The sequence below is a fragment of the Pristiophorus japonicus genome, chromosome 9, assembly GCF_044704955.1.
Source record: "Pristiophorus japonicus isolate sPriJap1 chromosome 9, sPriJap1.hap1, whole genome shotgun sequence".
NCBI classification, from domain to species: domain Eukaryota; kingdom Metazoa; phylum Chordata; class Chondrichthyes; family Pristiophoridae; genus Pristiophorus; species Pristiophorus japonicus.
The window spans coordinates 59,810,222-59,835,372 of NC_091985.1; the positions used below are offsets into that span (position 1 = coordinate 59,810,222).

General features: G+C 45.3%; 1 protein-coding gene across 1 annotated transcript in view; it reads right to left on the minus strand.

Moving 5' to 3' along the window:
- The window catches only part of LOC139273064 (metastasis-associated protein MTA3-like), a 355,482-nt gene that overhangs the window by 118,460 nt on the left and 211,871 nt on the right, over positions 1 to 25,151 (minus strand). The window contains exon 8 of the mRNA XM_070889376.1: positions 18,061 to 18,160. Within this exon, the coding sequence (XP_070745477.1) occupies positions 18,061 to 18,160 (100 nt within the window). The remainder of the gene's footprint in view (positions 1 to 18,060; positions 18,161 to 25,151) is intronic.

Consider the following 25,151-nt stretch of genomic DNA (forward strand, 5'->3'; position numbering starts at 1 on the left):
GGAGGGAGGGAGGGGAGGAGAGAGGAGGGAGGGAGGGGAGGGGAGGGAGGAGAGAGGAGGGAGGGGGGGAGGGGAAGAGAGAGGAGGGAGGGGAGGAGAGAGAAAGGGGAGGAGGGAGGGGAGGAGAGAGGAGGGAGGGAGGGGAGGAGAGAGGAGGGAGGGAGGGGAGGAGAGAGGAGGGAGGGAGGGGAGGAGAGAGGAGGGAGGGAGGGGAGGAGAGAGGAGGGAGGGAGGGGAGGAGAGAGGAGGGAGGGAGGGGAGGAGAGAGGAGGGAGGGAGGGGAGGAGAGAGGAGGGAGGGAGGGGAGGAGAGAGAGGAGGGAGGGAGGGGAGGAGAGAGGAGGGAGGGGAGGAGAGAGGAGGGAGGGAGGGGAGGAGAGAGGAGGAGGGAGGGGAGGAGAGAGGAGAGAGGGAGGGGAGGAGAGAGGAGGGAGGGGAGGAGAGAGGAGGGAGGGAGGGGAGGAGAGAGGAGGGAGGGAGGGGAGGAGAGAGGAGGGAGGGAGGGGAAGAGAGAGGAGGGAGGGAGGGGAAGAGAGAGGAGGGAGGGAGGGGAGGAGAGAGAAAGGGGAGGAGAGAGAGAGAGAGGGAGAGAGAGAGGAGAGAGGGAGAGAGAGAGGAGGGAGGGAAGGAAGGAAGGAGAGAGGCGGGGGGGGGGGGGGAAAGAGAGAGGGAGGGAAGGAGGCTGAACGGCCGGGATCAAGACCTCAGGCTAGATTTACAGGTAGGTGGCGTCGGGTCTCGGAGGTCCGGGGAGTCACGGAGGTCCGGGGGAGTCGCGGAGGTCGGGTCGCCGGGGGGGAGAGAGAGCGGGGGTCGAGTCGATTCGGGAGGAAGCAGGAGTTGGGCGTGGGAGGAGTCTTATTCACGCAGCCCCAGTGAGGCCATTCGGCCAGGGCTAGGGGCTGCGTGCTTCGGGCCCCTCCCACACAGTTTTGGGCGCCTGGAGCTACTGCACATGTGCGCACAATGTAGTGCGCATGTGCAGAGGTCCCGGCACTGTTTTCAGCGCAGGGACCTAGCTCCACCCCCAACAGCTCGTGCTGCGCTGCGCCCGGCTGCAGAAGACCTGCAGGGTGCCGGAGAATAGGAAAGTTTTTTTTAGGCGCACTTTCTGGCGCGACAAACGGGCATCCAGGTCCGGGCTGCGCCGTTTTAGGCGCATCCCGAAACTTAGGCCCAATGTGACTTCGCTGATAAACAGTAAACCAACCGGTGCTTTTGTGGGAGAGGCACACACTTCGGTTTGTTGTATAATTGTGGGTGAGAACCATTGTTCTGGGACCTCTTCCCTTGCATGTGCTCAAATAAAACCGGTAAATCGAAGATTTCGTCTGGTTGATTCCGTGGTCATTATACGGGCGGGAATGTCAATTCCTTATATCAGGGAGTCCGCCATGAAGGAGAGAAGTCTTCTTTTAAACCCTACACATTCTGAGATAGGTTATTCAGAACAATCTGGGCGATGAGTCCAAATGAGACTGCCAATAGCAATGGGGTCCCACATTGAAGCTCAAGTACTTTCTTGAACTTTTCCTTCCAGAAAAGGATGGAATGTATCCATCTTCTTTGTAGAGGGAGTAGAACAATGTACCCCGTATTTTGTTTTTGGGCCCATTCAAAAGTCCGCAAATCCACTGTTTTTTCAATTTAAAAGCCGGCTCACCGGTTGCGCGAGGTTCCTGAGAGCACTGTGCGGCCACGCAGCTTAAAGGGAACACTGGAGTATATATACTGGAGTTTATATAGCATATTTCACAGCCTTGGAGCATTCTAAAGCACTTCACAGCCAATTAAGTACTTTTACAGTGGAGTCACTGTTGTAATGTAGGAAAACATGGCAGACAATTTGCAAACAGCAAAATCCCACAAACTGCAATGAGATAAATGATCAGATAATCTGTTTTAGTGATATTGGTTGAGGAATAAATGTTGGCCAGGACACTGGGAGAACTCTCCTGCTGCTCTTTGAATACTGCCATGGCATCTTTTAAGTCCACCTGAGAGAGCAGACAGGGCCTAAGTTTAACATCTCATCTGATACTCTGCTTCTCCTCAACCAGTTCTTCGACTCACTCACCCTCCACAGCTATCTCTGAAACTGGATGTTAGTTCAGCAATGCTCCAAGTTGACTCCACACAATCTACAAGTCAACATCATCAACTTCATAGTAAAAGGGGAGGATATACCTGGGTGTCATGGTATATCAGTCATTGAAGGTTGGCATGCAGGTACAGCAGGCAGTAAAGAAGGCAAATGGCATGCTGGCCTGCATAGCGAGAGGATTTGAGTATAGGAGCAGGGAGGTCTTACTGCAGTTGTACAGGGCCTTGGTGAGACCACACCTTGAGTATTATGTGCCGATTTGGTCTCCTAATCTGAGGAAGGACATTCTTGCTATTGAGGGAGTGCAGCGAAGGTTCACCAGACTGATTCCCAGGATGGCAGGACTGACATATGAAGAAAGACTGGATTGACTAGGCTTATATTCACTGGAATTTAGAAGAATGAGAGGGGATCTCATAGAAACATATAAAATCCTGACAGGAATGGACAGGTTAGATGCAGGAAGAATGTTCCCGATGTTGGGGAAGACCAGAACCAGGGGTCACAGTCTAAGGATAAGGGGTAAGCCATTTAGGACCGAGATGAGGAGAAATTTCTTCACTCAGAGAGTTGTTAATCTGTGGAATTCTCTACCACAGAAAGTTGTTGAGGCCAGTTCGTTAGATATATTCAAAAGGGAGTTAGATGTGGCGCTTGCGGTTAAAGGGGTCAAGGGGTATGGTGAGAAAGCAGGAATGGGGTACTGAAGCTGCATGATCAGCCATGATCATATTGAATGGGTGCAGGTTCGAAGGGCCGAATGACCTACTCCTGCATCTATTTTCAATGGGCCCAAGTTTCCACACGATAAAAAACGGGCGCCCCTCCGAGCTGGGCGCCCGTTTTTCGCGCCGAAAACGGGGCCGGAAAAAAAACGCGCGATTCTGGAGCGCCTTGCAGCTCCATGTCTGCTTGGCGCGGCGCCCAGGGGGCGGAGCCTACCACTCGCGCCGATTTTGTAAGTGGGAGGAGGCGGGTACCATTTAAATTAGTTTTTTTCCTGCCGGCAACCCTGCGCGTGCGCGTTGGAGCGTTCGCGCACGCGCAGTGTGAAGGAAACATTGGCACTCGGCCATTTTTGTAGTTCTTTGTAGCTGTTTAATTTTTGAACATTTTTTAATAAAAGCACATTGCCATCAGCACATCAGCACTGAGGCTTCTTGCAGCAGTGAGAAGGCTGCAGGAAGCCTCAGAAAGTTGAGGCAACCGTTTCCCTCCCCCCCCACCCGCCGTCGGGAACGGTTTCCTCCTTCCCCCCACCGCGGGAACGAACGGCTGCCTCAACTTGAGGCTTCCTGCAGCATTCTCCCTGGTTGAAGCGCTTATAAATTTTTATTCAGGTTGGATTTATTTGTATAATATTTGTATAAGTATAAATAAGGATTTATTATAGAATTTAATGACTTCCCTTCCCCCCCCCCCCCCCCCACACTTCCCCCCACCTCGTTCTGGACGCCTAATTTGTAACCTGCGCCTGATTTTTTAATGTGCAGACAAGGTTTTTTCAGTTCTACAAAAATCTTCACTTGCTCCATTCTAAGTTAGTTTGGAGTACGTTTTCACTGTGGAAACTTTGAAATCAAGCATCAGTGGCTGGACACCCCCCTTTTGAAGAAAAAATTCTGTTCCAAAGTGAAACTGTTCTAACTGACTAGAACTGCAGAAAAAAAAATGTGGAGAATTGCAATTTCTAAGATAGTCCGTTCTCCACCAGTTGCTCCTAAAAATCAGGCGCAAATCATGTGGAAACTTGGGCCCTATGTTTCTATCACACAACGGGACCACTGATTTTAACTTTGGACACTCTGTTATTGTCTTCTCCCTATCCTCTGTTTGCAACCATGCCTACGTGTCCATTTGCATGTGCATTTTTGCTGTCGCTCTGGACCTGAGCCCATTATTTCTCTTGACCCCTTCTCTCCTATCTCCTCCATTCTCTGCATCCCAGTCATACCACCTTTCATTTATCCTATCCACACTTGCCTATACAATTGTAAGCCAAAGAATCACCATCAATGGCTTCCCCCCTTTGCACCGATGCCCCTGGATTCCCCCAAGGATACACCTTGGTCCCCTCCTATTCCTCACCTACATGCTGCCCCTCAGCGACATCATCCAAAGACATGATATCAGTTTCCACGTACGCTGACACCTTTGTCTACCTCACCATCTCCTCTCTCAATCCCTGCGTTGGCAACCTACGTGTCCGACATCCAGTTCTGAATGAGCCAAAAGTTCCTCCAATTAAAATAGAAACAAGAAAATAGGTGCAGGAGTAGGCCATTCGGCCCTTCTAGCCTGCACCGCCATTCAATGAGTTCATGGCTGAACATGCAACTTCAGTACCCCATTCCTGCTTTCTCGCTATACCCCTTGATCCCCCTAGTCGTAAGGACTACATCTAACTCCTTTTTGAATATATTTAGTGAATTGGCCTCAACAACTTTCTGTGGTAGAGAATTCCACAGGTTCACCACTCTCTGGGTGAAGAAGTTTCTCCTCATCTCGGTCCTAAATGGCTTACCCCTTATCCTTAGACTGTGACCCCTGGTTCTGGACTTTCCCAACATTAGGAACATTCTTCCTGCATCTAACCTGTCTAAATCCGTCAGAATTTTAAACGTTTCTATGAGATCCCCTCTCATTCTTCTGAACTACAGTGAATACAAGCCCAGTTGATCCAGTCTTTCTCGATATGTCAGTCCCGCCATACCAGGAATCAGTCTGGTGAACCTTCGCTGCACTCCCTCAATAAGAAGAATGTCCTTCCTCAAGTTAGGAGACCAAAATTGTACACAATACTCCAGGTGTGGCCTCACCAAGGTCCTGTACAACAGTAGTAACACCTCCCTGCCCCTGTACTCAAATCCCCTCGCTCTGAAGGCCAACATGCCATTTGCCTTCTTAACCGCCTGCTGTACCTGCATGCCAACCTTCAATTAAGCATTGGGAAGACTGAAGGCATCATCTTTGTCCCCCACCACAAACTTTATTTCCTTGCAACCAATTCCATCCCTCTCCTCGGCCACTGTCTCAGGCTGAACCAGATTGTTCACAACCTCAGTATCCTACTTGACCCCGAGCTGAGCTTCCAACCCCATATCCTCTCTATCACAAGGACGGTCTACCTCTGTTTCTATAAAATTCCACTTCTCTGTCCCTACCTCAACCCATTTGCAGCCAAAGCCCTTATCCATATCTTCAGTCACCTACAGACGCGACTATTCCAATGTTCTCATGGCCAACCTTCCATCATCTACCTTCCATAGACTTCAGTTCATCTAAAACGCTGCCGCCTGTAGCAAGTCCCACTCACCCATCACCCATGTGCTCACATTTGCTCCCAGTCCACCAATGCTTTAAATTTAAAATTCTGATCCCTGTGTTCAAATCTCTCCATGGCATTGCCACCCATCCCTACCACTTCACCCCCCCCCCCACCCCATCTCTGTAATCTCCTTCAGCCCAGCAACCACCCCAGAACTCTACCATTCCCCCAACTGTGGCCTCTTGTGCATCCCCTACACCCTAGCATTGGCAGCAGTGCTCTGGATTTTCTTCCATAACCGTCTCCTCCTTTAAAACCCTCCTTAATTCCAAACTCTTTAATCAAGCTTTTATTTAGTTCTCCTACTATCTCCTTCTTTGGCTCGTTGTCAATTTTTGTCTGATTGCAGGTCAAAGTGCTATGTAAATGTAAGTTATTGTGGTTGTAGTAGTATATCATGGCACAGTGTACAGAGAGGAGCTTCTGTTAAAGCAGAAACCATGTGGTGAATACACATCCCATTTATACGGCAATAGCTGAATTAATTGTGGTACTCTACTCTGTGTCTTCATTCACAATCTAACCTGTTTGGAGTGCAGAATTTAGAAAGTTTATAATCCACTAAAGGTGGGTTACAAATGCCAGTTTATTCCGAACTGCCAAGTAGTACCAGCAGGTTATGAGTAAGTCAGTGAAAATTAATGACATAATGTAACAGAAAGCTTGGCTGTTCCAGATGGGGCTTAACATAAAAGGCATTTTTAAAATATTCATCAATTGGCAGGAAACATCTGTTAATCCTCACTTCAATAATTAATTCAGCCCTTATTCAATATGGTTCCAACAAGGTATTTTTCATTAAATAGTATGAGATCCACCCGCCCTGATGTTTGTTCAAAGTAACCTTTTCAAATCACTGCCTGCTGATAGACCCAGTGAAGTATGCGACTGTTATTCTCAGAATTCCATTTGCTACTTATTCATTAGCTTGCACTTCACATCAAGCAACTAAGAGCACCACGACCCAGCATCCTTTCACAGCAAGGCTAAACATAACATTAAAAAAGAGAGAAATTCACGAATTAATTTGTTGAGTGAAGTCCTGCTATAACAAGACTTATTAGTTAATGCAAGCTCCCATGCAACACAGTTATCCTCTGACAAAATTCATAACTAGTCCCAGACACTGATAGCATTCAAACTGTAAAATGTAAGGGTGGAACTTTCTGCTTCTGTGCCTGTCAGCCATGATTTTCCTTCCAATCACTTTAAGAAAATCATGGGCTGGCAAGGGCAGAAGCAAAACTACAACTCTGGTTGTTGTTTTGATGAAAACATAATTAAAACATTCCACTCTATCCAGGTATAGTCTTTCTCCTATTGGGGACAAAATTTTAGTTTCTATCTAGTGTATATTTTCAGATTACCTGCAGTCTCAAGAAACAATGATAAAAATACAGTAATCTCTCCTGTTTACTCTATCATTTGGGGCAACAACACTTGCCATCTTGATGTTTTGCATCATTACAAATATAATTCTGTACATGTAAAACAGATTAAAGATTGGTTCTAAAGGATTAGCAAGCTTTTCCACAGCCAAACTACTCTAAGTTAGAACATAAATTATACATCTGTGCAATACATGGAATATAAATTATAATAATTCTTGGAATAATGAAGGCATTCTAAGAGCTAGAAATCAAAAGATAGAGTAAATAGAACAGTCATACAATTGTAATGAGGAGAGATCTAGGCATTATTGTAGGTTAAATTAACCATGAGGCAAGTGGTGCTTGCTGTTATTTATGTGTAAATGGTACAGCAAGTTCAGGCGAGGAGCAAATGCATGGTTACATGCCAACATACAAAAGCTGCAGTCTGAGTTGCACCATTTCGCAGTTAGCTTTACGAAAACGGTATTTCTCTGTCTGCCTCACCACTGGCATTAATTGAATGTCGTGAAGTTGCTTCAGTTGCAATAGATAGTGAACTAAACTCGCCACAGAAAGTTGAGTCGTCATTTCAAGCACAAATACCCTTTTAACAATGTGATCATTGTTAATTACTGCCAATCAACCTCTCTCGCACTGAAAATGAACAAGTCCCTCGAGTATTAATTGTTGCAGATTTTTAAAATGTCAAATTTTAAATTAAAACTTTTTTTTCCATTTCCTTTCTGTCTCTTTTTCATCTCTGTTAATCCAATCTTTCGTTTCCTCTCTTTATTCGGTTTCCATTCCTCATTTGACATTGAATTCATCCACTCTTAATTTATATTTCTTTCTCAGTCTTTGCTCTGTTCATTTCTCAACCCTTCGATCTAGTTGGTTAACAAGATACGCAGTTGCATGCCCTAACGATATACCCTGTTGCTTGTCCTGTTGAATCAGGTCCCACATGCTCTTTTTCCCTCACTGCAACATTATCAAGCTCGCAGGGCAAAAATGTTTTGGGCTGAAGAGTGCAGAGGCCAAGATGGTTTGCTGCACCAAAATCTGGCCCAGTATTGCCTTCAAGGGGAAACAGAGTTGAGCAATCAAACTGATTCCAGATATCAGAAATTCAAATTATGAACAAATGATAAGGAAATTAGGCTGGTTTTCTTTTGAAAAATGACTTTAAGATGACATAATTGAAATTAAGATTTCAAGTAAATTGCCTGTGATGTACAGATTCAGTAAATTAATTTAAGTTTTTTTTTTACATGCGCACTCAAGATGGTGACCGAATTGGGAAAAATACCTTATGGCCAAAGCTTGCCATATGGCATTTGAGAATAACACTTAATGAGAAGTACTGATGTGGCAATTTATAGTGGGAAATAGCAATGGAAAAGAATGACCAAAAATTGTAATAATAGGAAGTAAGATTTGTGGACAGAAAGTGTGTGTTCTATGCAAATTGCTTGATAATATGTAGATGAACGGGAGTGACAGAAGTTGATGCAGGCAGATTATTCACTGGGCCAGCTTTAGCAAATCATCATGAATCAAGAGTTGGAAATTGATACAACCAAGATCAGGACTGCCATAAAACAGAGACAAACATGAAGGGAAATAAAAGAAATACCGATTCTGGATGGATTCAGTGTGGTAAAAGTAGCTCAGATGCCTGTAAAGCTACCCAAAAGGTAACAGTAACAAAACAAAGCCAGGAACTGTCCATCAATGCAGGAAGAAACAAGGACACAAAAGAAAAGGTGACTAGAACACTCATGAAGTTAGCCTGCACAAAGGAGCAGCTTTAAAGTAAAGAGCCTGCAATCACACTGGACTCTTTGCTAAAGAAAGTGGATAAGCAATGTACATCATATGAACAACATCTACAAAATGGTGAGCTGTCTCCCTGGATCTGGAGTAGAAACATAGAAAATAGGTGCAGGAGTAGGCCATCCGGCCCTTCGAGCCTGCACCACCATTCAATATGATCATGGCTGATCATGCATTTCAGTACCCCATTTCTGCTTTCTCTCCATACCCCTGGAACCCTTTAGCCATAAGGGACACATCTAACTCCCTTTTGAATATATCTAACGAACTGGCCTCAACAACTTTTTGTGGTAGAGAATTGCACATGCTCACAACTCTCAGTGAAGAAGTTTCTACTCATCTCGGTCCTAAATGGCTTGCCCCTTATCAAAGAAACATAGAAAATAGGTGCAGGAGCAGGCCATTCAGCCCATCGAGCCTGCACCACCATTCAGTATGATCATGGCTGATCATGCAACTTCAGTACCCCACTCCTGCCTTCTCTCCATACCCCCTGATCCCCTTAGCCGTAAGGACCACATCTAACTCCCTCTTGAATATATCCAACGAAATGGACTCAACAACTTTCTGCGGTAGAGAATTCCACAGGTTCACCACTCTCTGGGTGAAAAAGTTTCTCCTCATCTCAGTCCTATATGGCTTACCTCTTATCCTTAGACTGTGACCCCTGGTTCTGGATTTCCCCAACATCGGGGGCATTCTTCCTGCATCTAACTTGTCCAGTCCCGTCAGAATTTTATATGCTTCTATGAGATCCCCTCTCATCCTTCTAAACTCCAGGGAATACAGGCCCAGTTGATTCAGTCTCTCCTCATATGTCAGTCCTGCCATCCCGGGATTCAGTCTGGTGAACCTTCGCTGTACTCCCTTAATAGCAAGCACATTCTTCATCAGATGAGGAGACCAAAACTGCACACAATACTCAAGGTGTGATCTCACCAAGATCCTGTACAATTGCAGTAAGACCTCCCTGCTCCTATACTCAAATCCTCTCGCTATGAAGCCTACCTTCAGTGACTGATGTACCATGACACCCAGGTTTCGTTGCACCTCCCCTTTTACTAATCTGTCACCATTCAGATAATAATCTGCCTTCCTATTTTTACCACCAAAGTGGATAACCTCACATTTATCTGCATTATACTGCATCTGCCATGCATTTGCCCATTCACCTAACCTGTCCAAGTCACCCTGCAGCCTCTTAGCATCCTCCTCACAGCTCACACTGCCACCCAGCTTAGTGTCATCTGCAAACTTGTAGAACACATCATATGATTACACAGGATGTACTGTTCAGAAACTGGCCATTCAGCCCAACCAGTCCATGCCACTGTTTATGCTCCACTCGAGCCTCCTCCCGTCTTTCCTCATCTAACTCTATCCGCATAACCTTCTATTCCCTTCTCCCTCATATGCTTGTCTAGCCTTCCCTTAAATGCATCTATACTATTCGCTTCAACCACTCCCTGTCGTAACGCGTTCCCATTCTCACTAATTTTTGGGTAAAAAGTTTCTTCTGAATTCCCTATTTGAATTCTTAGTGACTATCTTGTATTGATGGCCTCTAGTTTTGCTCTTCCTCACAAATGGAAACACTATCTGTGTGTCTACTTGTTTTGATAACCTTCCATAATTTTAAAGACCTCTATTAGGTCACCCCTCAGCATTCTCTTTTCAAGAGGCAAGAGACCCAGCCTGTTGATGCCTTCTTGATAGGTATAACCTCGCATTTCTGGTATAATGCTTGTAAAACATTTTTGCACCTTCTCCAGTGCCTCTATATCCTTTTCATAATACGGCGATGAGAATTGTGCACAGTACTTCAAGTGTGGTTCAATATAAGTTTAGCATAACTTTTCTACTTTTCAATTCTATCCCGCTAGAAATAAACCCTGATGCTTATTTTTTTTTTTTTTTTAACGGCCTTATTAACCCGTGTCACTACTTTTAGTGATTTGTGTATTTGTACTCCGAGATCCCTTTGGTCTTCTGCCCTATTTAGATTTTTATTTTCCAAGTAATAAGTGACCTCCTTATTTTTCTTACCAAAATGTAATACCTCACATTTATGTGTTGAAATGAATTTGCCAATTATATGTTCATTCTGCAAGTTTATTAATGTCTTCTTGTAATTCATTGCAGTCCTCCTCAGTATTGACTATTCCCTCCAATTTTGTGTCATCGGCAAATTGAGAAATTGTGTTTTTGATTCCAAAGTCTAAATCGTTAATATAAGTTGTGAACAACAGTGGTCCCATCACTGATTGTGTGGAACACCATTACTCACCTTCTGCCATGAGTTTAGCTGCCCTTTACCCCTACTCTCTGCTTTCTGTTTTGCAGCCAGCTAGCCATCCATTCTGCTACTTGTCCCCCAACGCCGCATTCTCTTACCTTATTCATTAGTCTATGTGGAGCCTTATCGAAGGCCTTTTGGAAATCTAGATAAATTACATCTACTGTGTTATCCTTACCTCTTCAAAGAATTCAATGAGGTTGGTGAAGCAAGACTTTCCCTTTTGAAATCCATGCTGACTATTTATTATTATATTTTTGGTTTCTAGATGTTCTTCTATTTTTTCCTTTAGTGGGGATTCCATTACTTTTCCTATCACTGATGTTAAGCTGACTGCTCTATAATTCTCTGGACATGTTCTATCTAAGAGAGAGAATTTTTTTTAGAGAGTTTGGAAGGGATACTGAAGGGAACAGGAAGAGACCCAGTGAGCGTGGTCCATGTAGCAACAGATGACATAGGGAGAAAAAAAATAGGGTCCTTGAAAGTCACTTACGCATGGATAGCCTCAAAAATTAAAAGGGGATGCAAAGTTATCAACTCTGGTATACTTTCTGTATTTGGAAAGGAGTTAAATCGGCCCAAATAGGAAGACATAAAAAACAGAGTGTATAACCAATAAGGTGACGCTCATAAATAACTGGAGGTACTTTCATAAAAATTAGGGTGATGGGCTGCACCTAAACCAGGTAAGGGCAAAGAGATTTATGATGAACATTGAGGCAGCAATTGAGAATCATTTAAACTAGATAGGTGAGTGGGGTAGGCAAGAGGAAACAACAGGACCTCTGCTGTCTGAGCAACTGAAGAGACAACCCTGTACTCAGAGATGACAGGGTCACAAATGTTACTCCCAGCAGAACCAACTGTTTCCCCGCCCCGAAAGATAAAGAGCTACAGTACTGAACTCTCTCTTCCCAATGATCACTTCCATCAAGTCCAGAAGTTTCCACAGTCTGCTTCACCGTACTTCACACTGGGGACCTGGGCAACAGTGCCCTTTCCTGTTTAACTAGCCAACATCCTAAACTGCCCAAAGCCCATGGAGAATTAGGCCATACTCACCTCAGGGGTGACAAATAACAAGATACAGTTAGTATAACACAGGTCAGCACGACTCCCTACCACAGAAAATGGCCCAAGACCAAAACCTGGCACCTGTAGAAAACCATCGAGACCCAAGGTCAGAAGTCTAAAAACTCCCATGAAAACGATCAAAAAATGTGCACATAGATCCCAGGCAGGACAGCATGCTAAGCCAAATGCTCTACCGAAGAGGGAGGCATTGAGATGGCCATTAAAACAAAATCCATGACTTTGACGATCCCACATTAATATCCAGATTTTTCATATCCCAAATGTCTAGAGAAGAACAAACCAATGTTCTTCTAACAGGAGACCCTCCAATTCTCCTAATCCCAGACAGTAGGGAGGACCTGATACAAGAATGTGGCCACAAAAAGACCTACAGAAGAGGGCTATTTTTTCCCCCCACCCCTATCAAGCCCACATGCCCGAAGTCCTCAACATCTAGACCAAGGAAATGATAATATCCCAAACCAGTTCATCTTAGTCTCGAAAGGTCTTACCCCCTGAATTTTACAGAAACAAAAGGCTTTTGCAAATATCAAATGTCCTCTGTAACCAAGGCATAATTCAGAATGAATTACTGAGTTCTCTCCCACCAGGACCAACTCAGTGCAAAGACTATCCTCCCTCGACCCCGCCCCCTGCCCCCCAGCCACATCAGAAAAACTAGCATCCAACCCTCTAGCCACCAGAATAGCATCCCAGATGCACAACACACCTAGCAGTGGATAACCGCCTGGGACTGGCCAGAATGCAGGATACCCACAGATATTTACACAGACCAGGGAAAAGAGAACAAAGCCCAACACCAAATGGTAAACTACAATGAACCTATGAACTCTCACCACAGACAGGCAAAACTGCTGTAACCTCACTTGGCAGATGCTAACCAATTAATGCCGTTCAAACATGGTAACTGATTGAACATAGGAACAGGAGTAGGCCATTCAACCCCTCAAATTTACTCTGCCATTCTATTAGATCATGGCTGATGAGTACCTCAATTATATTTACCAGCATTTTCTCTATATCCTTGATACTCTTACAGTCCGGGGAGCGTCGAGAGACGCGGGAGTCGAGAGAGGCAGCGGCCTATAAAAGGCTCAGCAGTCCGGGGAGCGTCGAGAGAGGCTGGAGTCGAGAGAGGCAGCGGCCTATAAAAGGCTCAGCAGTCCGGGGAGCGTCGAGAGAGGCAGCGGCCTATAAAAGGCTCAGCAGTCCGGGGAGCGTCGAGAGAGGCAGCGGCCTATAAAAGGCTCAGCAGTCTGGGGAGCATCGAGAGAGGCGGGAGTCGAGAGAGGCAGCGGCCTATAAAAGGCTCAGCAGTCCGGGGAGCGTCGAGAGAGGTGGGAGTCGAGAGAGGCAGCGGCCTATAAAAGGCTCAGCAGTCCGGGGAGCGTCGAGAGAGGCGGGAGTTGAGACACGTACCGGTGCAGCTCCAGCTGAGAGAAGTCAAAAAAGAAGTAGAAAGAAATCAAAAGGTGACGTCACAGCCAACGTGGTAAGTGATTGGCTGCTGATTGGTGAGTAGTTTTTCTTTTTCTTTATTAGTCAGTAACTTTTAACATTGTTGTCGGCAATTTAAGTGTATCTAAGGGTTAAGTCATGGCAGGACAGCTCGGTCACGTGATATGCTCCTCCTGTACCATGTGGGAACACGGGGACAACACCAGTGTCCCTGACGACTACATGTGCGGGAAGTGTGTCCACCTCCGGCTACTGACGGTCCGCGTTGCGGAGTTGGAGCTGAAGGTGGATTCACTCTGGAGTATCCACGATGCTGAGAATGACGTGAGTATCACGTGTAGCGAGTTGGTCTTACCGCAGGAGAAGGGTCCACAGCCAGCGAGGGAATGGAAGACCAGCAGGAAGAGTAGTGCAAGGAAGGTAGTGCAGGGGTCCCCTGTGGTCATCCCACTGCAAAACAGATACACTGCTTTGAGTGCTGTTGAGGGGGATGACTCATCAGGAGCAGGCAGCAGCAGCCAAGTTCATGGCACCGTGGCTGGCTCTGTTGCACAGGAGGGCAGGAAAAAGAGTGGGCGAGCGATAGTGATAGGGGATTCAATTGTAAGGGGAATAGATAGGCGTTTCTGCGGCCGCAACCGAGACTCCAGGATGGTATGTTGCCTCCCTGGTGCAAGGGTCAAGGATGTCTCGGAGCGGGTGCAGGACATTCTAAAAAGGGAGGGAGAACAGCCAGTTGTCGTGGTGCACGTTGGTACCAATGACATAGGTAAAAAAAGGGATGAGTTCCTACGAAATGAATTTAAGGAGCTAGGAGCTAAATTAAAAAGTAGGACCTCAAAAGTAGTAATCTCGGGATTGCTACCAGTGCCACGTGCTAGTCAGAGTAGGAATCGCAGGATAGCTCAGATGAATACGTGGCTTGAGCAATGGTGCAGCAGGGAGGGATTCAAATTCCTGGGGCATTGGAACCGGTTCTGGGGGAGGTGGGACCAGTACAATCCGGACGGTCTGCACCTGGGCAGAATCGGAACCAATGTCCTCGGGGGAGTGTTTGCTAGTGCTGTTGGGGAGGAGTTAAACTAATATGGCAGGGGGATGGGAACCAATGCAGGGAGATAGAGGGAAACAAAAAGGAGGCAAAAACAAAAGACAGAAAGGAGATGAGGAAAAGTGGAGGGCAGAGAAACCCAAGGCAAAGAACAAAAAGGGCCATTGTACAGCAAAATTCTAAAAGGACAGAGGGTGTTAAAAAAACAAGGCTAAAGGCTTTGTGTCTTAATGCAAGGAGTATCCGCAATAAGGTGGATGAATTAACTGTGCAAATAGATGTTAACAAATATGATGTGATTGGGATTACGGAGACGTGGCTCCAGGATGAGCAGGGCTGGGAACTCAACATCCAGGGGTATTCAACATTCAGGAAGGATAGAATAAAATTAAAAGGAGGTGGGGTAGCATTGCTGGTTAAGGAAGAGATTAAGGCAATATTTAGGAAGGACATTAGCTTGGATGATGTGGAATCTATATGGGTAGAGCTGCAGAACACCAAAGGGCAAAAAACGTTAGTGGGAGTTGTGTACAGACCTCCAAACAGTAGTAGCGATGTTGGGGAGGGCATCAAACAGGAAATTAGGGGTGCGTGCAATAAAGGTGCAGCAGTTATAATGGGTGACTTTAATATGCACATAGATTGGGCTAACCAAACTGGAAGCAATACGGTGGAGGAGGATTTTCTGGAGTGCATAAGGGATGGTTTTTTAGACCAATATGTCGAGGAACCAACTAGGGGGGAGGCCATCTTAGACTGGGTGTTATGTAATGAGAGAGGATTAATTAGCAATCTCGTTGTGCGAAGCCCCTTGGGGAAGAGTGACCATAATATGGTGGAATTCTGCATTGGGATGGAGAATGAAACAGTTAATTCAGAGACCATGGTCCAGAACTTAAAGAAGGCTAACTTTGAAGGTATGAGGCGTGAATTGGCTGGGATGGATTGGCGAATGATACTTAAGGGGTTGACTGTGGATGGGCAATGGCAGACATTTAGAGACCGCATGGATGAACTACAACAATTGTACATTCCTGTCTGGCATAGAAATAAAAAAGGGAAGGTGGCTCAACCGTGGCTATCAAGGGAAATCAGGGATAGTATTAAAGCCAAGGAAGTGGCATACAAATTGGCCAGAAATAGCAGCGAACATGGGGACTGGGAGAAATTTAGAACTCAGCAGAGGAGGACAAAGGGTTTGATTAGGGCAGGGAAAATGGAGTATGAGAAGAAGCTTGCAGGGAACATTAAGACGGATTGCAAAAGTTTCTATAGATATGTAAAGAGAAAAAGGTTAGTAAAGACAAACGTAGGTCCCCTGCAGTCAGAATCAGGGGAAGTCATAACGGGGAACAAAGAAATGGCGGACCAATTGAACAAGTACTTTGGTTCGGTATTCACTGAGGAGGACACAAACAACCTTCCGGTTATAAAAGGGGTCGGGGGGTCTAGTAAGGAGGAGGAACTGAGGGAAATCCTTATTAGTCGGGAAATTGTGTTGGGGAAATTGATGGGATTGAAGGCCGATAAATCCCCAGGGCCTGATGGACTGCATCCCAGAGTACTTAAGGAGGTGGCCTTGGAAATAGTGGATGCGTTGACAGTCATTTTCCAACATTCCATTGACTCTGGATCAGTTCCTATCGAGTGGAGGGTAGCCAATGTAACCCCACTTTTTAAAAAAGGAGGGAGAGAGAAAACGGAATTATAGACCGGTCAGCCTGACATCGGTAGTGGGTAAAATGATGGAATCAATTATTAAGGATGTCATAGCAGTGCATTTGGAAAGAGGTGACATGATAGGTCCAAGTCAGCATAGATTTGTGAAAGGGAAATCATGCTTGACAAATCTTCTGGAATTTTTTGAGGATGTTTCCAGTAGAGTGGATAAGGGAGAACCAGTTGATGTGGTATATTTGGACTTTCAGAAGGCGTTCGACAAGGTCCCACACAAGAGATTGATGTGCAAAGTTAGAGCACATGGGATTGGGGGTAGTGTACTGACATGGATTGAGAACTGGTTGTCAGACAGGAAGCTAAGAGTAGGAGTAAATGGGTACTTTTCAGAATGGCAGGCAGTGACTAGTGGGGTACCGCAAGGTTCTGTGCTGGGGCCCCAGCTGTTTACACTGTACATTAATGATTTAGATGAGGGGATTAAATGTAGTATCTCCAAATTTGCGGATGACACTAAGTTGGGTGGCAGTGTGAGCTGCGAGGAGGATGCTATGAGGCTGCAGAGCGACTTGGATAGGTTAGGTGAGTGGGCAAATGCATGGCAGATGAAGTATAATGTGGATAAATGTGAGGTTATCCACTTTGGTGGTAAAAACAGAGAGACAGACTATTATCTGAATGGTGACAGATTAGGAAAAGGGGAGGTGCAAAGAGACCTGGGTGTCATGGTACATCAGTCATTGAAGGTTGGCATGCAGGTGCAGCAGGCGGTTAAGAAAGCAAATGGCATGTTGGCCTTCATAGCAAGGGGATTTGAGTACAGGGGCAGGGAGGTGTTGCTACAGTTGTACAGGGCATTGGTGAGGCCACACCTGGAGTATTGTGTACAGTTTTGGTCTCCTAACCTGAGGAAGGACATTCTTGCTATTGAGGGAGTGCAGCGAAGGTTCACCAGACTGATTCCCGGGATGGCGGGACTGACCTATCAAGAAAGACTGGATCAACTGGGCTTGTATTCACTGGAGTTCAGAAGAATGAGAGGGGACCTCATAGAAACATTTAAAATTCTGACGGGGTTAGACAGGTTAGATGCAGGAAGAATGTTCCCAATGTTGGGGAAGTCCAGAACCAGAGGTCACAGTCTAAGGATAAGGGGTAAGCCATTTAGGACCGAGATGTGGAGGAACTTCTTCACCCAGAGAGTGGTGAACCTGTGGAATTCTCTACCACAGAAAGTTGTTGAGGCCAATTCACTAAATATATTCAAAAAGGAGTTAGATGAGGTCCTTACTACTAGGGGGATCAAGGGGTATGGCGAGAAAGCAGGAATGGGGTACTGAAGTTGAATGTTCAGCCATGAACTCATTGAATGGCGGTGCAGGCTAGAAGGGCCGAATGGCCTACTCCTGCACCTATTTTCTATGTTTCTATGTTTCTAGGACAAAATTCCATCAATTACCATCTTGAAAATTTCAAGTGATTTCAGGATCCACAGAAATTTGAGGAAGATAGTTCTGATTTCTACTGCACAGTGAAAAAAATGCTTCCTGATTTGCCTCCAACTGGCCTAGCTCTAAATTTAAGATTTTACCGCCTTGTTCTCTATTTGTTAGTTTCAATATATGTTCTGGATATACATTTCTGAACTTATTTTAACATTAAAATGCTTGAAATATTCATTGTATCACTGGAACATGCCAGCTTGTTTCCTATGGTAACATGCGCAGCACTATAAATCAAGGGTGTGTGCATACATGGTATGCAATGTGATGATGTTGACACTTAGTTTTCAGCATTGATAACCCCTGATTAGTCTATAGGAAAACAGTGTTGAACTTACCAGAGTTATGTCCCTTGAAGCAGCTGCTGCACTCATGTGTAAACTGGGCTGTCTGACAGAACTGCTACAATCCAGAGCTCGAGCAAATGTACCCACAGCACTGTCAGAGGAAAGAGACAAGGGAAATGGTCAAATAATTTTCTCTATTTATATGCAGCTTGAGAGCTTATGCATACCGTTGTTAGTAGGCAAACAGATATGAGATTTTATTTTGCTTTTGAGACGATATGTCACATCAATGCTTACAACTTATTCCATAATGAACAATTTTCAAACCTCTTATGTAAACGCATGTTCCCGGTTCTCGACCTGAGAGTTGGGGCAGAGACTGAAAACATTTCTACAGGAACCAAAATATATACATTCAATATATGCTCAATTTGAAAACAAACAAATTGGGTTCTGGATATGATTGCTCTAAGGGTAACAGCAATTAGATCTCTGGCACCTTCAATCATTTTTTTTATATTCGTTCCTCAGATGCAGGCATTGCTGGCAAGGTCAGCATTTATTGTCAATTCCTAATTGCCGTCGCAGTCCTTGTGGTGAAGCTGCTCCCATAGTGCTGTTAGGGAGGGAGTTCCAGGATTTTGAAGCGACAATGAAGGAATGGCGATATATTTCCAGTCAGAATGGTGTGTAACTTGGAGGATAATGTGGAAGTGATGGTGTTCCCATGCACCTACTGCCCTTGTCCTTATAGGTGGTAGAGGCCACAGGTTTGGGAGGTGCTGCCGAAGAAGCCTTGGCGAGTTGATGCAGTGCATCTTGTAGATGGTACACACTCCAACCATGGTGCGATGGTGGTGGAGGGAGTGAATGTGTAAAGTGGTGGATGGGGTGCCAATCAAGCAGGCTGCTTTGTCCTGGATGGTGTCGAGCTTCTTGAGTGTTGTTGGAGCTACACTCATCCAGGCAAGTGGAGAGTATTCCATCACACTCCTGACTTGTGCCTTGTAGATGGTGGAAAGGCTTTGAGGAGCCAGGAGGTGAGACACTCGCCACTGAATACCCAGCCTCTGACCTGCTCTTGTAGCCACAGTATTTATGTGGCTGGTCCAGTTAAGTTTCTGGTCAATGGTGACCCCCAGGATGTTAATGGTGGGGGATTTGGCGATGGCAATGCTGTTGAATGTCAAGAGGTGGTGGTTAGACTTTTGCTTGTTGGAAATAGTCATTGCCTGGCATTTGTGTGGCACGAATGTTACTTGCCACTTATCAGCCAAAGTCTGTATGTTGTCCGGGTCTTGCTGCATTCAGACAGAGACTGCTTCATTATCTGAAGAGTTGCGAACAGAACTGAACATTGCGCAATCATCAGCGAACATCCCCACTTCTCCGCTTATGATGGAGGGAAGGTCATTGATGAAGCAGCTGAAGACGGTTGGGCCTAGGAGACGGTTCTGAAGAACTCCTGCAGTGATGTCCTGGGGCTGAGATGTTGACCTCCAACAACCATCTTCCTTTGTGCTAGGTATGACTCCAACCAGTGATGGTTTTCTTGCTGATTCCCATTGACTTCAATTTTACTAGGGTCAAATGCTACCTTGATGTCAAGGGCAGTCACTCTCAACTCACCTCTGGAATTCAGCTCTTTCAGCTAAGGCTATAATGAGGTCTGGAGCCGAGTAGTACTGGAGGAACCCAAACAAAGCAGTGCTGCTTGGTAGCACTGTCAACTACAGCTTCCATCACTCTGCTGGCGATTGATTGGTGGTGCCCTCCTGTATGGCTCAGAGACATGGACCATGTACAGTAGACACCTCAAGTCGCTGGAGAAATACCACCAACGATGTCGCCCCAAGATCCTACAAATCCCCTGGGAGGACAGACGCACCAACATCAGCGTCCTCGACCAGGCCAACATCCCCAGCGTTGAACCACTGACCACACTTGATCAGCTCCACTGGGCAGGCCACATCGTTCGCAGGCCAGACACGAGACTCCCAAAGCAAGCGCTCTACTCAGAACTCCTTCACGGCAAGCGAGCCAAAGGTGGGCAGAGGAAACGTTACAAGGACACCCTCAAAGCCTACTTGATAAAATGCAACATCCCCACCGACACCTGGGAGTCCCTGGCCAAAGACCGCCCTAAGTGGAGGAAGACCATCCGGGAGGGTGCTGAGCACCTCGAGTCTCATCGCCAAGAGTGTGCAGAAATCAAGCGCAGGCAGCGGAAAGAGCGTGCAGCAAACCAGTCCCACCCACCCCTTCCCTCAACGACTATCTGTCCCACCTGTGACAGGGACTGTGGCTCTCGTATTGGACTGTTCAGCCACCTAAAGATTCATTTTGAGAGTGGAAGCAAGTCTTCGTCGATTCCGAGGGACTGCCTTTGGTGATGATGATGATTGAGAGTAGACTAATGGGGCGGTAATTAGCCGGATTGGATTTATCTTGCTTTTTGTGGAAAGGACCTACCTGGACAATTTTCCATATTGTCGGGTAGATGCTAGTGTTGTAGCTGTATTGGAACAGCTTGGCTGGAGACGCGGCTAGTTATGGAACACAAGTCTTCAGCACGACAGCTGGGATGTTGTCGGGGCCCATAGCCTCTGCTGTATCCAATGCGTTCAGCTGTTTCTTAATATCACACAGCGTGAATTGAATTGGCTGAAAACTGGCTTCTGTGAAGGTGGTGACCTCAGGAGGAGGAGATAGATGATCCACTGAGCACTTCTGGATGAAGATGGTTGCAAAAGCTTCAGCCTTGTCTTTTGCACTCATGTGCTGGGCTCCGCCATCATTGAGGATGGGAATATTCATGGAGCCTCCTCCTCCCGTTAGTTATTGAATTGTCCACCACCATTCACGACTGGATATTGCAAGACCGCTGGGCTTTGATCTGATCCGTTGGTGGTGGGATTGCTTAGCTCTGTCTATAGCATGCTGCTTCTGCTGTTCAGCATGCATATGGTCCTGTGTTGCAGCTTCCCCAGATTGACACCTAATTTTTAGGTACGCCTCCTGAAATGCTCTTCTGCATTCCTCATTGAACCAGGGTTGGTCCCCTAGCTTGATGGCAACGGTAGAGTGAGGCATATGCTGGGTCATGAGGTTACAGATTGTGGTGGAATACAATTCTGCTGCTGATGGCTCACAGCGCCTCATGGATAACCAGGTTTGAGCGCTAGATCTGTTCTGAATCTATCCCATTTAGCACGGTGGTAGTGTCACACAACACGATGGAGGGTGTCCGCAATGTGAAGATGAGTCTTCGTCTCCTCAAGGACTATACAGTGGTCACTGCTACCAATACAGTCACTGACAGATCTGCGACAGGTGGATGGATGAGGACAAGGTCAAGTAGGTTTTTCCTTCGTATTGGTTCTCTCACCACCTGCTGCAGACCCAGTCTGGCAGCTATGTCCTTCAAGACTTGGCCAGCTTGATCAGTAGTGCTGCTACCGAGTCACTCTTGGTGATGGACATTGAAATCCCCCACCCAGAGTATATTATGTGCCTTTGCTACCCTCAGTGCTTCACTTTTTAAAAAAAGGAGGGAGAGAGAAAATGGGTAATTATCGACCGGTTAGCCTGACATCAGTAGTGGGGAAAATGTTGGAATCAATCATTAAGGATGAAATAGCAGTGCATTTGGAAAGCAGTGACATGATTGGACCAAGTCAGCATGGATTTATGAAAGGGAAATCATGCTTGATGAATCTTCTGGAATTTTTTGAGGATGTGACTAGTAGAGTGGACAAGGGAGAACCAGTGGATGTGGTGTATTTGGACTTTCAAAAGGCTTTTGACAAGGTCCCGCATAAGAGATTGGTGTGCAAAATCAAAGCGCATGGTATTGGAGGTAATGTACTGACGTGGATAGAGAACTGGTTGGCAGACAGGAAGCAGAGAGTCGGGATAAACGGGTCCTTTTCAGAATGGCAGGCAGTGACTAGTGGAGTACCGCAGGGCTCAGTGCTGGGACCCCAGCTCTTTACAATATACATTAATGATTTAGATGAAGGAATTGAGTGTAATATCTCCAAGTTTGCAGATGACACTAAACTGGGTGGCAGTGTGAGCTGTGAGGAGGACGCTAAGAGGCTGCAGACTGACTTGGACAGGTTAGGTGAGTGGGCAAATGCATGGCAGATGCAGTATAATGTGGATAAATGTGAGGTTATCGATTTTGGGGGCAAAAACACGAAGACAGAATATTACCTGGATGGCGGCAGATTAGGAAAAGGGGAGGTGCAACGAGACCTGGGTGTCATGGTTCATCAGTCACTGAAAGTGGGCATGCAGGTACAGCAGGCGGTGAAGAAGGTAAATGGTATGTTGGCCTTCATAGCTAGGGGATTTGAGTATAGGAGCAGGGAGGTCTTACTGCAGTTGTACAGGGCCTTAGTGAGGCCTCAGCTGGAATATTGTGTTCAGTTTTGGTCTCCTAATCTGAGGAAGGATGTTCTTGCTATTGAGGGAGTGCAGCAAAGGTTCACCAGACTGATTCCAGGGATGGCTGGACTGTCATATGAGGAGAGACTGGATCAACTGGGCCTTTATTCACTGGAGTTTAGAAGGATGAGAGGGGATCTCATAGAAACGTATAAGATTCTGACGGGACTGGACAGGTTGGATGCTCCCGATGTTGGGGAAGTCCAGAACCAGGGGACATAGTCTTAGGATAAGGGGTGGGCCATTTAGGACTGAGATGAGGAGAAACTTCTTCACTCAGAGTTGTTAACCTATGGAATTCCCTGCCGCAGAGAGTTGTTGATGTCAGTTCATTGGATATATTCAAGAGGGAGTTAGATATGGCCCTTATGGCTAAAGGGATCAAGGGGTATGGAGAGAAAGCAGGAAAGGGGTACTGAGGGAATGATCAGCCATGATCTTATTGAATGGCGGTGCAGGCTCGAAGAGCCGAATGGCCTACTCTTGCACCTATTTTCTATGTTTCTATGTTTCCAAGTGGTGTTTAACTTGGAGGAGTACCGATTCATCAGCTGAGGGAGGGCGGTATGTGGTAGTCAGCAGGTTTCCTTGCCCATGCTTGACCTAAAGTCATGAGTCTTCATGGAGTCTCCCAGGGCCACTTCCTCCCAACTATATACCACTGTGCTGCCACCTCTGGTGAGCCTGTCCTACCGGTGGGACAGGATATATCCACTTACAGTGATGGAGGAGTCTGAATTTTCTAAAAGTGCAGCTTTGAAATGATAGATAGTAGAGGTTTATGTTCAGTATCAAAGAAGAAAGAAGTTGTTTATACTACTGAAAGATAAGATGGGTCAATTTATTTGTATTTTTATTTCCTCACAACTGTTGAAATTTATTGTCTTTATTCTATTATAAATTTTGTTTTCAAGAGTATATAGTGGAGTAGCTAGAGAACTAACATAGCCACTGAAAGAAATGGGAAAAATACCTTCAACAATTTGATCGGTTTGTGGTAGTTGACAGTTATTCATTGTCTTTGATTTAATGAAGGGAAAATAGAAATGGAGTAAATATTTTTACAGAAAAGTGTTTACTGGGGATGGGGAGATTTAAGTCAATCAAATTTCTACTGTAGAAACAGTTAAAAAATGTTGCCATGTCACAAGATCTTTTCTCATGTCTGTGGAAGCACACCAGAAAAGTGTATGCAGGATTTTCAGCTTTTCGCTCTACTTTTTCAACTCCCCCCACCTCCTCTCCCCCTCTTTTATAGTTAGGTATTGGACAGTATCGGTACACCCCTAAGATGCCCCGACCACTTAATGGAAGTGACCAGTGTACCCAAAAGAATATCTAAGTCAAGACCCAAAATTTGAAACTATGTTAATTTGAAACTGTTATTTGAAATGAAGAGTTACGTTTCTTTTGGGGTTTCACAACACTCTGATTCAAAAATAGAGAAACAGAAGGAGCACTTTTTTTATACTGAAGGAAAGACAACAATGACAATAGTAGTTATTGCCAAACCTCATGATATAAAGGATGCAAACTGTTGCAATAGATAGCACATAATAAAGGGAAATCTATACCACTTTAAAATGCAAGTTGAGAACAAAGAATATGTTTAACAGACATTACTCATAGAGCAGTTGTAGCCAAGGACAAATCTGGAGTTGCCATGGAACTAGCAGAACTAACCAGAACTTTCGAGATAAGACCCTCATCAAACTGCAACAAGTAGTAACCATGAAGTAACCCCACTAAACTTTGAACCAATCATGAACAAAGAGAAAAGCCATGCTTGAATGAACCAATGTTTAAGATATACACGTGAACGCCACAAGAATCAGAACACAAAAAATATAAGAACTGACACAGTCGGCCAGGATAAACGTATCCTGGTCTAATGAAGAGAAGATGTCTCAAGATTTCAACAGAATTCAAGTGATCGTCGACTTGGCCATCAGACGCTTGAAGAATCCAGTTATTTAACGTGAGTGTTAGTGGTTAAATAAAAGATCTTTGAGAGATGGTGTATCTGTGTGGTTTTATGTTGAAGTGGATTCAGGTCTATGAACCCTACCTAATGTAGGAGGTGTGAAAGTCGTAAATAATTCCTACAATAACATAGCTTCAAATTTTGGGTTTTGACTTAAGATATTCTCTTGGGTACACTGGTCACTGCCATTAAGTGGTTGGGGCATCTTAGGGGTGTACCAATACTGTCCAATACCTAACTATAAAATAATGTAATCCAGAAGTGTAACAACTGTGATCTGAAATGGCCATAAAATAACAATTATATTACAAAATAACACTACGCTTCCCCGCACTAAAGGGTCACCTACTTAATTTAAACAAAATAACTTCTAACTATTTTCCTACATCCTAACTCGAGTCTTGGTGAAAGCCTGCCCAATCAGCTTTCTATTTAAAAACCTGACTGTCAGTTTGAGTTTATTATTTTATCTCCCTGTGTTCACAACCAAGGGAGAGGACCTGTACCAGGCAATCCCAGCCAAGTGCCGAGGGCCAGAGACTTCCTCACACAACAGGTGTGAGGATGTCTATCGATTACAGGGATAGATTAATGAATTGTCTTTGGGAAACTACCTCATTAGCATTTTAATCATTTTTTTCCCCCTCTTTGAAAAACATTCATTCAAATATAACTTTCCAAATATAACTTCTAAATTCTCTCTACA